The sequence below is a fragment of the Squalius cephalus genome (assembly GCF_949319135.1).
Source record: "Squalius cephalus genome assembly, chromosome: 3".
Classification (NCBI taxonomy): Eukaryota; Metazoa; Chordata; class Actinopteri; order Cypriniformes; family Leuciscidae; genus Squalius; species Squalius cephalus.
Window position 1 is genome coordinate 55971934 of NC_137124.1, and position 16942 is coordinate 55988875.

At 36.4% G+C, this 16942-nt stretch overlaps 1 protein-coding gene across 2 annotated transcripts in view; it reads left to right on the top strand.

The window, feature by feature from the left end:
* dennd5a (DENN/MADD domain containing 5A) overlaps positions 1-16942 on the top strand; it is an 80938-nt gene that overhangs the window by 25302 nt on the left and 38694 nt on the right. The window contains exons 2-5 of one of the 2 annotated variants that reach the window (XM_079865566.1): positions 1550-1621; positions 2208-2317; positions 4138-4810; positions 14677-14864. In XM_079865566.1, coding sequence (XP_079721692.1) covers positions 1550-1621; positions 2208-2317; positions 4138-4810; positions 14677-14864 — 1043 coding nt within the window. The remainder of the gene's footprint in view (positions 1-1549; positions 1622-2207; positions 2318-4137; positions 4811-14676; positions 14865-16942) is intronic. The other variant, XM_079865567.1, reaches the window with a different exon arrangement.

The window sequence follows — 16942 nt, forward strand, 5'->3', positions numbered from 1 at the left end:
TGATGTGGAAGCTGAAGAGATTTTACTGTGTGACATTCATGCTTGCACACACTGCCTTCAGTCTCCGTTGTTTCAACATGCCGTGTGTAATGTGTGTGACAGCGAGCAGAAGCTCAAACACTCCGTGAATCTCCACAACAGTGGACAGAACGCAACAAGGTTTCAAGGCGTTTTTAAGTTTTACATATTTCACTTTGAAAAAGTTGCAAGATAATCGTTTTTTTCTTTTAGCTACAGCACCTGTTAAACATTTGGAAACATTCATTTTTAAAAGACAATAAATAAAAATAAATATTTTTGAAAGAAGTTTCATGCACAAAAGGGCTGCATTTATTTAATAAAAAATACTGTAAAAACAGTAATATTGTGAATTATTATTATTACATTATCACTTCTATTATCCTTCTATTTGATGATTTGGTGTTCAAGAAACACACACATATATATAATATCAATTATCAATGTTTTTTCTGCTTAACTTTTTTTGTGGAAACCAGATATCATTCAAATATTTGTGCTAAGTTTTAAAGGTAACACTTTACAATAAGGTTTCATTATTGAACATGAACTAAAAATGAACTGCACTTCTACAGCATTTATTAATCTTTAATTTTAACATTTACTAATACATTATTAAAGGTTGTATCAGTGATTTCAGGCCACAGATCACATTCATCTAATCTTTCCTAACGATCCGTTATAAGCATGCCGTGAAAAAAACGCGTCTCTTGGCAGCCTAGGCTCTGAGATCTGCACACAAAAACAATTGGTTTCACCAACCACTCAAAACCAAAACAAATAGTGTTCCAACCAATCACAGACAGGGGGGGAGGGTGTTGTGAGGTTTTGAGCCAGCTTCTTCTTCAGCTCCGACTTCGCGTGCAACCTCACAACACCCACCCCTGTCGGTGACCGGTCAATATTTTGAAATAGAGATTTATATACATAATCTGAAAGCTGAATAAATAAGCTTTCCATTGATGTATGGTTTATTAGGATAGGACAATATTTGGCCGAGATACGACTATTGAAAATCTGGAATCTGAGGGTGCAAAAAAATCTAAACATTGAGAAAATCTCCTTTAAAGTTGTCCATTTATGTTCGCGATTTTGCTGCATTCACTCACAAAAATAAATGTTTTATATATTTACGGTAGGAAATGTACAAATTATCTTCATGGAACATCATCTTTACTTAATATCCTAATGATTTTTGGCAGAAAAGAAAACTCGATAATTTTGACCAATTCAATGTATTGTTGGCTCTTTTAAGTATGAATATTTTAAACATGAAATCAAATTGTTTTAAATGTATTAAATTTATTTATTAAAGTTATTGATTTAACAAACAACATTTAAATAAGATATAAATATGGCTGAAACTTTATTTTGAAATTAATAAATTGATCATTGATTTCCTGATTGTATTTTCTAAGCGGCACTCCTAGCCCTCCATAACGAATGGTGTTCTCTATGAGTAACGAGTGAGTAATGCTCACTCACCCTCCTCATGTAAGTGATTAATTACACTGTTTTATCTGTTGTGTAGCTTTATGCCAGTATATACAGGCCACTAGATTCAGTGATGGTGCCAGAGGAAAGTTGGCGAGTGCAGACGAAGGTAACCCTCATCCCAACCTCCAATGCTCCTGTTTGTATCACAATCAACCACAGCTCGGCCTGTGCCCGCTAACCTTTAAACCTTTCTACGCACTTCTTTCACAGCACCGCTGTTTGTCCGTGTGTGAGATGGCTCGTGGTCGGGTAGTTTGGGATCACCTGTCTGATTTTCCTGCCCTTTTCCCCCTTCAACTCCATTTCCTATTCCTCTCTCAGCAGCAGAAACTTACTAGCACTCCGAACTTTTTGCTTTGGTGAACTCTCGCCAAGGTTTCGCTTGGTGGGCTGCTGTAACTCCTTCACTTGGAATGATTTTCAAGGCACGTTTTTCCAATGCGTGTTCCGACACTTTTCTGCTTCAACTGTTCTGGCACTTTTTTGGCTTTGACTCGGTTTGATTTTCTGTTTTCATGTCTGTTTTTTCGCAACGTTCTAGACCAGTGTCTTCCTCCAGAAGAAATAAGTATATCAGTGTATTTGTGGTTTGGTTTGCTTGAATTGCAATTTTTCAGTTTTTGAAAAAGAGCTTATCTTTCTTTGTCTTTGTCTTTTGTCTTTTTCTTTTTCTCTTTCTGTCCGAATCTCAGGTGAAAATTTTGAGCAGAGTCCACTGCGGCGAACTTTTAAATCTAAAGTTCTTGCGCACTATCCCAACAATGTGGAGTGGAACCCTTTTGACCAGGATGCAGTGGGAATGGTGAGTGAATATGGGTTCTTCAACAACTAATCCCAGTTTCATCCCAGAGAGCAGGGTTCCCACCGGCAGATACAATGTAGTGTAGTTCTAATAAATTCTTTTAAGCTTATTTCTATTTCATCTCTTTTTCTTTCTATTCTATCTCAGGTGAGTATTGTGAGCAGTTCCAGTTTTGGAGATATCCAGCTACACTGAAATCTAGGGCTGCCCCCAAATAAAGATTTTTCTAGTCGACTAGTAGTCGTTCATTTAAACCATTAGTCGACTTATTGCACGTTTATATATTCATTTAATTACTTAAAGTCCCCCTGTGGTGAAAATCAAGCTTTTAATGTTGTTTTGTATGTCTATGTGGTGTTTTTAATGCTTTAAGACAAACTATGTGCAAATTCATAAGCCAACACCATTGCTGAATATTTTCTCTTTAAAGTTGCTACTACTTGCATGTTTCAAATGATAAGCTATATGGGAGGTCTATGGATGACAGTCGAACATTTGGATTTCCTTTCTGACGTACTGTAATAACCACAAGAACCCGCCGCTACTTCCTCTGGAGTTTTTTTTCTGTAGCTAACCATTTTCTGAGTGAATGATTCAAAGGGCCCTATTTTAACGATCTAAGCGCATGGTCTAAAGCGCAGGGTGCAAGTTCACTTAGGGAGTGTCCAAATCCACTTTTGCTAGTTTAACGACGGAAAAAAGGGTTGTCCCTATTCTCTTAATGAGTAATGGGTGTGTTTTGGGATTTAAGAGCGTTAAACCAGTCAGAGTCTCATCTCCTATTCTCTTTAAATGCCATGGCGGATTTACATGATGGAATTTGATAGTGGAAAGACCGAACACGTCTCCAGAGCGCAAACGGATCTGCTCGTGCGCGAGGTAAAAGTGCGCAAGCAGATCATCTACGGGACAAGCCGGATTCACCATATCTTTATGCACACAATAATAATCGTTTACATTGTAATCCTTTTATTTTAAATATTTGGCATGTTTGTGTGCTACTGTGTGTCCCTGTGTGTGTGTGCGTTGTGGACCCGCCTATAGGCGCACATTACTAACGCACTCTTTAAATAACAAAAAAAAAAAAATTTGTGCCAGGTTTCAGTTGGTCAATGGCTCAGTCTATTTCTGCTGCCTCAAAATAGCAACGCGCCAACAATGTGCCAGAACACACACAAATGGGCGCAAATGCATTTGCTATTTAAACAACATGGCTCAGGACGTTAAAATGAAAACTGCGTCGGACTGAAACTAGCAAAAAAAGACTCAAAGACTCTTTCATAATAAAAAGACACTCACCCGTGAACACGGACAAGTGAAGCATGATTTCTGTTTTATAGATGACTAACAATTCCTAATTCCTCCTAATTGAATATTTTTATTTTGGGATCACTCCAGACACTCTTATATCTTTGCCCTGTCATAGGCCCTGTTTACACCTAGTATTAAGATGTGTTTTGGTCGAGAGCATCACAAGGTCGGTGGATTAAAACACCAGGTGTAAACAGGGCCATAAAGCAGGAAGGCACTTGAAGTGGTGTCATGCCTAACAACGCCCTTTTGCCAGTCTATATTTAGACTATAGCTCTGCCTCTGTATCACTTAAATATATCATATAAGATAAAACACATTTGAGATTGCTGAAATGTAATACTAACCATGCAAGGTTGTCGACACTCTTAAAATGGCACCTAATGTGCCTGGCTGCTAAATTGGTCATTCAAATGAGTGCAATGCCTTAAATTAAGGGCGCTTGTTGAAGGTCAAAAACAGTTAAGGGTCTTTGTAGAGCCTCAGAACCTGTTTTTGTTCCCCCACAGCTCTGTATGCCAAAAGGCCTGTCTTTCCGGACACAGACAGACACCCGCGACTCACAGTTCCACTCCTTCATCATCACGAGAGAGGACGGCTCCCGAACCTACGGCTTCGCCCTCACCTTCTTCGAGGAGGTGACCAGCAAACAGATCTGCAGTGCCATGCAGACACTCTATCACATGCACAATGCAGAACAGTACGACATCTTGCACACGCCACCCACACCTCGCAGTCCCGAAGACCCCCGTCCCACCCCTCAACATCTGCACGCCGCCCCATCCCTGTCCCGTTTGCAGCGTTTTAACTCATATGATATCAGCCGGGACACACTCTACGTGTCCAAATGCATCTGCCTGATCACACCCATGGCCTTCGCCAACGCCTGCAGAAAGGTTCTCGAACAGTTGCACCAGGCCGTCACCTCGCCTCAGCCCCCTCCACTCCCGTTGGAGAGCTACGTCTACAACGTCCTCTACGAGGTCCCACTGCCACCGGCCGGGCGTTCCTTGAAGTTTTCGGGCGTATACGGGCCGGTGTTGTGTCAGAGACCCAGCACGTCCGAGCTGCCCCTCTTTGACTTCCCCATGCAGGAGGTGTTTGAGCTGCTGGGCTTGGAGAACGTGTTACAACTCTTCACCTGTGCACTCCTGGAGATCCAGATCCTTCTGTACTCGCAACGTGAGTAACTATCAGCCATCCCAGAATAGCCGTCGTTTCACCGTCTAGTTTAACAATAGACCCGATATAGTCTGGCTAGGAGTAACCCATTTCTAGCTAAAATAACCTTGAATTTGGTTTCTCCGAATTGAATTATTATTATTTTTGGGATCACTCCAAACCAAGGTTATAATCGTTAACGAAAACTAACGAAAAAACGAAAACTAGGAGGGAAAAAACATTGTCGTTAACTGAAATAAAAATAAAAACGAGGCATTACAAAAAAACGATAACTAACTAAAACTGTAATGTGTGTTTGGCAAAACTAACTAAAATAAAATAAAATTATAGAGTAAATGTCCTTAGTTTTCGTCTTTGTCAAGGTCTTTCATTTTTTAACGCTATTTAAAACACGCAGCGTATTCGTTCAGCTGCATTTCAGTCCCTCCGTCTCTCTGTCACACATGCGTCTTTCACATGCGCGCGCGCGCGCTCACACACACACACACACACACACACACAGCCCCTCCCCTCCGTGCACACCGCGTCTCCATGAGAACGAGTGTTCGTTCGACGTTGAAAGCAAGTTCGCTAAAGGTTAGTATCTCTATCTCGTGAACACCTTACAATCACACATTAAAAAGTGGTATCAAAATATTTTAAATTCTGAATATAATTTTGTCAGTGTGTTAATGTCGACCCGAGAAGCGATTGCGCCTTTTTTAGAAAGTTAACTAGTCGCAAGTTTGAGGTAAAATGCACTTTTTGGTTGTGGTTGTCGATGTTATATAAGCTTTGATTCAAATATTAAATAATGTTATGTCATTTTTTTACTTTTACACTTAATGTTTGCTGCTTCAATCCAGATGAGTAGGCTATTGACTGTAGGGGAGAGTGGGGTGAGTTGTGCCAGTTTTTACTCAAAGTGACTTTAAAGTGAGGCCATGGCAGTAATGCCTTCAACTTAACGATGTACATATATTTCAGGATGGATGTGGTGCATCCCTGAGAACAATAACTTTGGATCTGAAATAAATTGTTTCAGAAATATAGCTCTTGGGAAAAAAGTGGTCTCATGGCACAACTTGCCCCTGGTGCGGGGGAAGTTGTGCCTTTAGGGGAATACATTGGGGTAAATTGTGCCAGTGATTTCTGAAGTAAAACAGAACATTTTAATGTTATGAACTGTAATGCTATATGAAATCAAGACAAATTCAATACAAAATGACTCATTTAAGGTTTATTTAGATATTGTCACCCTGGAATACCATAGCATGCGTTTTTCCTACTATGGTCAATTGCATAGGGATTTTGTATTGAACATAACTCTGGATCACAGTGTCATAGAGACAAGGGGGCGGGCTCATTTTACTCAGATGACCAATCAGTCTCTCAGGATCATTGTGAAGCTATCAAGCTACGCCCTAGCAACCATTTAGAGCACCATAGCAACACAATATATGATATTTGTGACTCATTTCAGGCAAAAAGGCTTTGGCAATAGATGCCTGTTGACATAGCGCTGTCTGTCAATTATGTAACATATAAGAATAAAGTGACTAGGCTAATTTCTAAACATACTATTGTGACATAGGCCACTTAAAAACGGAATAAAACTTCTCTTTAATAACATAGTGCAAGCTCAAAACTGAAATCAGTGTTAGCTAAATTAAACAAATAGCAGGCAGGCCTAAGTCAAACAATGATGAGGCATGCCCATCTCCTCACCTCTCAAGATTATCCCCTGTGAGTATGTAGGTCTAGGTGGTCTGGATCTGGCACAACTTAACCCAGGCCCTTTGGCACAAATCACCCCAGACCCACAAGTTTGAAAAACTAGCATGATCCAGCAGTTAAGAGCTAACATCATGCTAACTGTATAGACTCATTGTGTAGCCTACTAAAAGATGTGTGAAATGTTTTCAAACTTGTCTATAATTGTTCAGACACTACAATCAAAAAACCTTAATCATAGAAATTTTACTTTGAAAGGGAAAAAACTGTTTTTTGCACTAAAATGTGCTTAACTCTCATGCCATGTGTCTCTCTTCTTTGGAGGATGAGTAAAAGTGATTGCTTTTCAAAATTATGTGGTCACATGACCAATTTCTTCTATGGTTTTCCAGAAACAAGGGGTGGAACTACTTCCCCCCTGGCACAAATCACCCCACTCTCCCCATAGGGTAAATTTATTATAGGGTGTGAAAATTGTACAGCTGTGGTATTTGTATAGGGTGTGAATTCTGTATAGAAGATGTGTAGATTTTTGGTACAGCGTGTGGATTTTGTAAGAGGTAAAGGAATTTCAATGGGGTGTGAATTTTTTTCTAAAATTGTATTATGTTTTTATTATTACACAATACTTTTTCTGACTTTTTTGAATCTTGCCCCTGACAAATAACCCAAATTACAAAAAAAGACTAAAACTAACACTAAAACTAATAAAAACTAAACTAAAACTAAGCATTTTCAAAAAATAAAAACTAAACTAAACTAGCAAACCCACTTTAAAAACTAATTAAAACTAAACTGAATTTGAAAACAAAAAGTCAAAACGAAATAAAAATAAAAACTAATGAAAAATGCAAAACTATAATAACCCTGCTCCAAACACTCCTATATCTTTGCCCTGTCATAGGCCCTGTTTACACCTAGTATTAAGATGTGTTTTGGTCGATAGCATCACAAGGTGGATTAAAACACCAGTTGTAAACGTGAATGTGTCTCCCTCGCATCCTAATACCAGGTGTAAACAGGGCCATAAAGCAGGAAGGCACTTGAAGTGGTGTCATGCCTAAAAACGCCCTTTCGCCAGTCTATATTTAGACTATAGCTCTGCCTCTTGCACCGTATCACTGAAATATATCATATAAGATATAACACAATTGAATGATCTTGAAATGGCTATATCAGGCACTTAATGTGCCTGGCTGCTGATCAGACAGCCATCCCAAAATAGTCGTCATTTCACCGTCTAGTTTAACTATAGACACGATATAGTCCGGCTATGAGTAACCCATTGCTAGCCAAAATAACCTTGAATTTGGTTACGTTGTTTTTGCCAAAATAACTTGCGAGATGTATGAAATTCCATCATGTAAGCAAAGTCAACCGTGATTACAAGGTGTTTGGTTTCATTTCTTCTCTCATTTTATTTCTTTGTTATCTAATTGTTGACTAGTCTACTCTTGGGCTATGGTTTAGACGTCTATTAAATTTTCACTAACAGCCCAAATTTTGCCTTGTTTTAGCCTAGACGTCTGGGCTTTGTTTTGACGGCTATTAGACGTCTTTTAAACGCAAAATTGCCTGCTGGGATACTTCTGTAGATCTAGACCCTGCTTATTATTTTTATTCTCAGATTGAGACTAATTACACACAAAATTTGCAAGAGGTTTCACAAAAGGGCTGATTAGTTTTACGCAATTTCTAGGAGGGAAAGTGTCTGACAGGAATCTGTGTTCCCAGATTTCTCCAATGTTCTTGTAAGAAGAAATTGGATCTGCTAAAGTTACAGAGATGCGTGCTATCAAACAAACCCCCGATAGTTTTGGTTTAGACACTTAGGGACAGATTTACTAAACTGGGCAAATTAGCGTGAGAGCGCAATTCCAAAAAATAGGTCCCCTTTAATAGGACATATGTGACCCTGGAACACAAAACCAGTCACATGGGTCAATTTTATGAAATTGAGATGTATACTTAATTTGAAAACTGAATAAATAAGCTTTCAATTGATGTATGGTTTGTTAGGATAGGACAATATTTGGCCGAGATACGACTATTTGAAAATCTGGAATCTGAGGGTGCAAAAAAATCGAAACATTGAGAAAATCTCCTTTAAAGTTCTCCATTTATGTTCACGATTGACCTGTATTCCAGGGTTCGTACGTTTTGAAAAAACCTGGAAAAGTTATGGAATTTGAAAAATGCAAATTCCAGGCCTGGAAAGGTTTTGGAAAAATAAAAAGACCCAGAAAGTTTTGGAAAAGTCATGGATTTTTTTTTTTTTTTAACACAGCATAATATGTGATTAATACAAAAACTGTTTAATAAAAAAAATATTTCGCGTTGTCTTAACGTCCTTATTTCGGGCGGCATAACGTTCAGTTCACTTCCGATTCACTTGTTGCGATGTTGCTGAGGCGAAGTCGGTGCTGACAGAAATTTAATTGAAATGGCAGGAAAGTGGCACGAGCATGCTAAAGTTTTGCAAGCACCGGTGGGTCGAGAATGTAGCGGAAAGAGGATTGCTGCTCTGGCCGCATGTGAAACGATACGCAGAATATTAGCCTACGTCTGTCTCCTGCACGCGAGAGGAGAGAAGAAAATGAGTAAAAGTCAGTTCAATTGTGAGTTCATTCTATATGTTCTTAGGAGTGTGTGCGATGTTGTCTATGAACTATGATGATATTGTAATCATTGTTTTAACTATGTACGAGGCACTGCGAGTGCGAGCTGACATCGCGTTTGTCTCTCATGCTTGCTTTCACTGCGTGATGTGTCAGTGCAGTTATGCCCCCAAATGAGTTTTTGTCTTATATTTATATCATATTATGTTGTTATATTAGAATATCACATGAGCAAGAGTGCCGTTTTCCTTTGCACAATTGCAAATGTGCTATTTATTTTATACAACAGTTAAATTAACAATAAAGTTAACATTGCGAGTTACTTTTTGGACACAATATTGTCAATTTTCACTTTATATCGCCGACGAGAATTTCATAATAAAGTTGTAGTCCAACAGACATCGATTATTTATTTATTTATTTAATGAAATCCGCGTTTTGAATGAATCATTTTAACGATTCAATGAACAATCACTTGTTTTTCTGAATGAATCAGCCGTTTGAACGAATCGGTTGAATAAATGACTCCAATAACTCGCTTATTAAGACAGTGACTTGCCGCCACCTACTGGTGGTTTTAGTTTAATGTTTAAAGTATCCTTTAATTAAAAAGTTAAAATTATAAATCATTTAAATATTGAATAGCTTTATTTATGCAATTGTAAATGAAGTATAAATATAGTAGGCTAATGCCAGTTTTGATGCCACTTCTGTGTCACCTCTGCACTGCAAGGATGGATTTTAATTCAATGATTTAATTTGACATTCGTACTGTGTTATTCTAATATAATTTAATTTGAATGTTAGAATTTGGCAAAATTCTATGAATGTGGCAAATTTTGCCCCTTAATAAAAATGTTGATTTCGGTCACTGCTGTGAACTGACCACTGCATAGAATATAAAAAATATGAATATCTTCGTGAGTCTGCTGTCAACAACAGGCCTAAACCGGCCAGGATACCAGTACAAAAACACAATCAGTAAAATATCATCTAATTATTATCAAGAAAAATTTTGAAAATATCGAGACATATTTTTGTCAATATTGCGCACCCCTAATGTACGGTATTAATTTTGAGGGTAAATTTTAACACAAATTTTTATTCTTATAATGTCGACTGACATTTTCAGGAATACATAGGCGTCATGGAAATGTGCCAAAAAGTCTTGGAAAAGTCATGGAAAAGTCATGGAAAAGTATTGGTTAAAATGTGTATGAACCCTGGTATTCACTCACAAAAATAAATGTTTTATATATTTACGGTAGGAAATGTACAAAATATCTTCATGAAACATGATCTTTACTTAAAATCCTAATGATTTTTGGCATAATAGAAAAATCGATAATTTTGACCCATATAATGTATTGTTGGCTATTCATACTTTGCACGTGACGTCACAAGTACTGGCTGGCGGGCAAGAACGTCGTTCTCCAGCAACGAAACCCAGTAAACTAATCAAGGATCTACGTTATAACGAGTCATTAATGTATTTTAACTTATATGTTTAATATACTAGTATTTAACCGAAGCTATAGATTGTGAAATTAAACACTTCTCGTTGTTAGTGTGTTTTTTATAATAAATAAACAACATATTTGAGCTTCAAACAACTACATTCTCGACTGAGAAACTCTTATAAATACATTTCGTGACACAATAACAGTCGTATTTTAAATTTCGCGGTCTTTCTCCTCTGCTGTTGACGCAGCTCGGACTCATCTCGGCAAAATTCATTGAAAATGAATGACTTCCGGGCACTTTGACGCTCTCGCCGGTGGCGGTGTGAACGCACAGTAACAGCTGTCGTCTTTTGCTAACAACAACAAAAGTGTGTGATACAGTAGGTTGTTTTGAGGTTTGTGATATCTATGGTTTTCAATGAGAACCAGAGATGATCCAACAGTAGAGCTAGATTATTTACGGAGGAATTATTACTGCTCGATTATCGTAAAAAACCTTGTCTGCTTTACACAATTTAGCTACCTTGGAGTTAATCCATAGAGAGTTAATCCTAGTCCATAGTTATGCAGCTAGCTCGCTAACAGACTTGATAGCTACTTGAAAGACCTGGAACTACAGGACTCTACGTTGAAAATACCCGTTTGTTGCCCGCCAGGTATCCGTGGTAGTCACGTGACTGCAAAGTATGAATTGCCACAAATATACCCGTTAAACATTTGACTGGTTATGTGATCCAGGGTCACATATAGTAGGAAAACTGGAAAATCTCATTGAGTTTCTGTAAATTGTTAACGAGTCGGCTATAACTTACTCAGTGATAAATCACTGTTATTAATAGTCCAAAGAGATTAATGCAGAAGCTTTAAATTAGTGAACCTAATACCTTTCTGACATGAATTAGTGTTGCTCTAATAGCAGCGTTTTCAAATTAAACCCAATTTAAATCTAATGACCCAATATCTGAATGAATGCCATGCAAACATTGATTTCCGCTCATTTCCTTGATCTCTGCGTGTTCAGTACACCACAGTCTGGTTTTAGTTGAGAGAATGAACAGGCGGTGATGTTGCAGTCTACTGCGACACACTCTTTCTCACTTTCACACACTCTCTCTCTCCATCTCAGTGTCCGTGTGAGCTCATCTTATCGCTTTGTTCTCGTCAAACTCACAGCCCACCCTTTTCTCTCAAACACATAGTACTTTGCAAATTAAACTCGCGGCTTTCTGTTGATTATTTACGTGAATACGTTTAGCAGTTAATCACAGAATGTAGTAATTTAATCAACTTCTCCCTGCCATACGCTTAACCTCAACCTAACCGTTAATCTTTAATAAATATCATTATTTTACTTCTGAAAATGTCACTCTTGTTTGATTCACATGTTAAATGCAATGTGATTGGCAGTGTAAATCCTCCGCAGGCCGCTTTAGATTGAATTTAAAGGGTCATGGGAAGATTGTTTTGCGATTCAGTGACAGATGTGCTGATTGGATCAATTACAGCAACACGGAATAGCAAATCACAGGAGGTAACTACACGGCGACAGGGGTCTGGGTGATGCGGCGGATGCTTCGCTGTGCTGTTTCTTAGCAACCGTCCTCCAGATCAGGAGGATGGTGGTGATGCAGCATAAATACGATTGGCTGGAAATTACATCATCCCTCTCTGCATCCAGAAGGCTCATGCTTGTAAGCGTAATGTTTGTGGACAGTGAGTCCAGAATGAAAAAGACTTGATGTCATTAGATGAGCTGCGCACGCACACAGCAGGGTGTGATCTCTACAAAACAAGATAGCCTACGTTGTTCTATATATAACAGCCGCATACGTAGCATATATATATATATATAATTTCCCTGGCTCTTTCCCATGGACGTGAATTCTTGAGATGGGCTTCTGCTGCTAGATCAGTGGATGATCGCCAGTTACTGGTCATTTCCATATATAGACCTCAGTCTCAGTTGCAGGACAGTCTATAAGCTTACATGTCATCTGATTATTACTTGAATTATTATGATCAGTTAATGAATCATACATAATGTAATATTAATTAAATCTTATTCAAATATTATTATCGTTATTGTTTAAATAACAAGTTATCTTATTGGATTAATAATTTAATAAAAAACATTACTATTATTTATTAACAATAATAATAATAATAAAAATATATGAAACTGATCAAATATGAATCTGTCAACTGCTCATTTGTTGTCTACATCTTTAACAAATTATTCATACAAAAATGAATAGACCTAAACTGTAATTTGGATTATTATTATTATAGATAAAGTACTTTTATATTATACTATATATATTGTACTATTATATTATATTATATTATATTATATTATATTATATTATATTATATTATATTATATTATATTATATTATATTATATTATATTATATTATATTATGAATGAATAATGAAGGTTTGTTAGGGTAATTTTGACTCTTGATGAATGATTTTATTATGAATGTGACAGTTGTTCTGTGGTGTGTGTGTGTGTGTGTGTGTGTGTGCGCGTGTATGTGTGTGTCTGTGTGTGTGTATATTATATATATATATATATATATATATATATATATATATATATATATATATAACAATTTTTTTTTGTGTGTGTACATGTACGTGTGTGTGTGTATATATATATATATCTATATATATATATATATATATATTTATATATATATATAAATATATATATATATATATATATATATATGTATATATGTATATATATATATATATATATATATATATACATATATATATATATACATACACACACACACACACGTATACGTGAACCACACCTGAACCACACACACACACACACACACACACACACACACACACACATATACAGACGCAAACACACATATATATATATGTGTGTGTGTGTTTGCGTCTGTATATATGTGTGTGTGTGTGTGTGTGTGTGTGGTTCAGGTAAACCCTATGGTATTTGGACGAAATGTCCCCACAAAGATGGCAATATCCAAAATCCTTGTCCTTGTGGGAACATTTTTGGTCCCATGAGGAAAAAAGCTTATAATACTAATATAAGTGATGTTTTTTGAAAATGTAAAAATGCAGAAAGTTTTCTGTGAGGGGTAGGGTTAGTGTGATGGGGTAGAAAATACAGTTAGCACAGTATAAAACTCATTTATGTCCATGCAAAGTCTCCATTAAACATGAAAACACAACGTGTGTGTGTGTGTGTGTGTGTGTGTGTGTGTGTGTGTGTGTGTGTGTGTGTGTGTGTGCGCGAATAGGCCTGTTGTTGTTACTCAGGGTGCTTAGAGGCTGGTTTAGTATTCCTGTCTCTCTGACAATCGTGACACCCTATGGGATTGCAGGGTGGAGACCATAACGAAAAGATTGACCTTTTTGTCTGGGTTTGGCGTGTATAAGAATAGTATAGAATAAATTTCCTCAATTCTGTGACTTTTTTTAGTTTTAAATGACCACTTGAGACTTCATTGTGTGCTAGTCACTTAAAAAGCACTCACATTTCTGCAATAAGTAAATTATTGAACGTCAAGAACATTCTCACACAAAAAAAAATGACAGTATTGAACATCGAATAATGGAGTCAGTCTCCATGAAGAGCACTTAAAGTCTGTCATCATTTACTCACACTCACGTCTTTCCAAACCTCTATGACTTTCATTCTTCTGTGGAACATAAAGTAAGATATTTTTGAAGAATGTTGGAAACCAAAGAGGTTTGCTTCCCATTTTTTGTCCATTCAATGGAAGTCAATGGGAACCAAAACTGTTTCCTACAGGTCTGGAACGAGATGAGGGTGAGTAAATGATGACACAGTTTTAATTTTTGGATGGACTATCCCTTTAAATCTGATATACTGTACATATATGTATAGTCCATCTGCATTCTGTCTGATTCTGTGAGTTACCACAACTTTTGTTTTCATCTCTATGTAAATATCTGTTCCCGTAAATCTCATGTGTGATTGTTCTATCCGTGGAGATGGATAATTAGCATCACTCTGTGTAGAGTAACGTGTGTAAATGTGTCTGTGTCCTCTTGCTGATCAGATTACCAGCGGCTGATGACGGTGGCAGAGAGCATCACAGCCTTAATGTTCCCCTTCCAATGGCAGCATGTGTACGTGCCCATCTTGCCCGCTTCACTGCTCCACTTTCTGGACGCTCCTGTGCCGTACCTCATGGGTCTGCACTCCAACGGCCAGGATGACCGCACCAAGCTGGAACTCCCCCAAGAGGTGCGTGACTTACACTCACTCCCAGAGAACACACTCATCCTGCTATTCAGTACATCATGAAGTCATGTGGGTTTTCTAGAGGATTAGTGCTTCAACCTTATAGATCATTGTCAGAATGGTCAGTTTGGACTTTACATGCGTCATTAGGTCATGCATCAACATCTTCCTGGCATAAGAGGTTTGTGGTTATTAGGCTGAAATCCTAATGCTGCCCAATCTAAAGAGATATACATATACATTTAAAAAAATAAAAAAAAATAAAAAAAAATAATAATATATATATATATATATATATATATATATATATATATATATATATATATATATATATATATATATATATATATATATATTAGGGCTGTCAAACGATTAATCGCATCCAAAATAAAAGTTTGTGTTTACATAATATATGTGTGTATGGAGTATAATTATTTTCTATATATAAATACACACACATGCATATATGTTTAAGAAAAATGTGTTATTTATATATAAAATATTTATATATAATATAAATTATATATAATATAAATATATATACACTGTATATACATGCAAATATTTCTTAAATATATACATGCATGTGTGTGTATTTATATATAGAAAATAATTATACACCGTACACACACATATATTATGTAAAAACAAACTTTTAATTTGGATGCGATTAATCGTTTGACAGCCCTAATATATATATATATATATATATTGTGTGTGTTTTTGAAAAGAAGTGCTGACCCAGGCTGCATTTATTCAATAAATAATAATGCAAAAGCAGTAATATTGTGAAATATTATTATAATTTATTCTATTTTAATATATTTTCAAATCCTGTGATCAAAGCTGAATTTCTTAGAATCATTACTCCAGTCTTCAGTGTCACTGATGCTGATTTGGTGCTCATGAAACATTTCTGATTTATTATCAATGTTGAAAATATTTTTTTCTGCTTAATATTTTGGGGGAAACTCTAGAAACTTTGGGGGAAACCCCATAAAAGTGGGAAATTAACTTTTATTCAGCAAGGAAGCATTAAATTGATCAAAAGTGACAATAAAGACATTTATAATGTTGCTAAAGATTTCTATTTCAAGTAAATGCTGTTGTTTTGAACTTTCTAATCATCAAAAAACTGATTTGCACAAAAATATTACGCACCAAAATCTCATGTTTTCAACATTGATGATAATAAGAACCATTATTAATAATTGAGCACCAAATCATCATATAAGAATGATTTCTACAGTTTGTGTTTGCTGTAAAACTGAAAAAAAGTGTACTTTTAAAAGTCAGAGACCATCAAACTGGCATTATTACACACTAGGTTGAAAAAATAGAGTAAAATAAACACAATAATAAACTTGAAAGTAAAATTAAAATTAATCAATCTTCCCAGATATATCTGCATTTTTACAACTAGGCCTTAAAATGGAGATGCTATAAAAATATCTCTTAGCACTGTCAAAGTCCAAATAAAGAGTGTGCTAAATGAATGTGACATTCGCAGTGTTAATTGGTATATTAAATGTACCATATATAGCTCTAATACCATTTTACCATTGGAATACACTTCTAAATGTACAACACATACTGGAATATTTTATTCAGAGCCCAGAATAATTATATCTCCCTGTAAAACCCCTCTTCTTCTCTGTACTGAGATGTGACTGAAACAATATTTGTAAAACCTTTTGTAGGGAAATAATCTCTGACCTGGCTGACTGATGAGATATCTAATCTTTCCTTGATCTCACTTGAAAAGCAGCAGTAAAAAGAGCGCTTCCGTCAGAGCAAATCTAATATCTAACGCAGGTCGGTTACATTGACGCTTCTTTTAACGCTTATGAAAGAAATCTGTGGCGCAAACCTGCAGGGAAAACAAACTCTCTGGTGTATCGCTGCGATGTGCCCTGCCTGAAGTGCCGTCTGAAATTTTCTTCTAGAATGATCATTTTTATCAAGCTCGTATATTTAAGTTCGGTTATTTCACTTAAATGACAATTAATAGGTAATTTTTATTGCCATTTAAGTGAAATTACTGAACTTAAATATACGAGCTGGATAAAAATGATCATTCT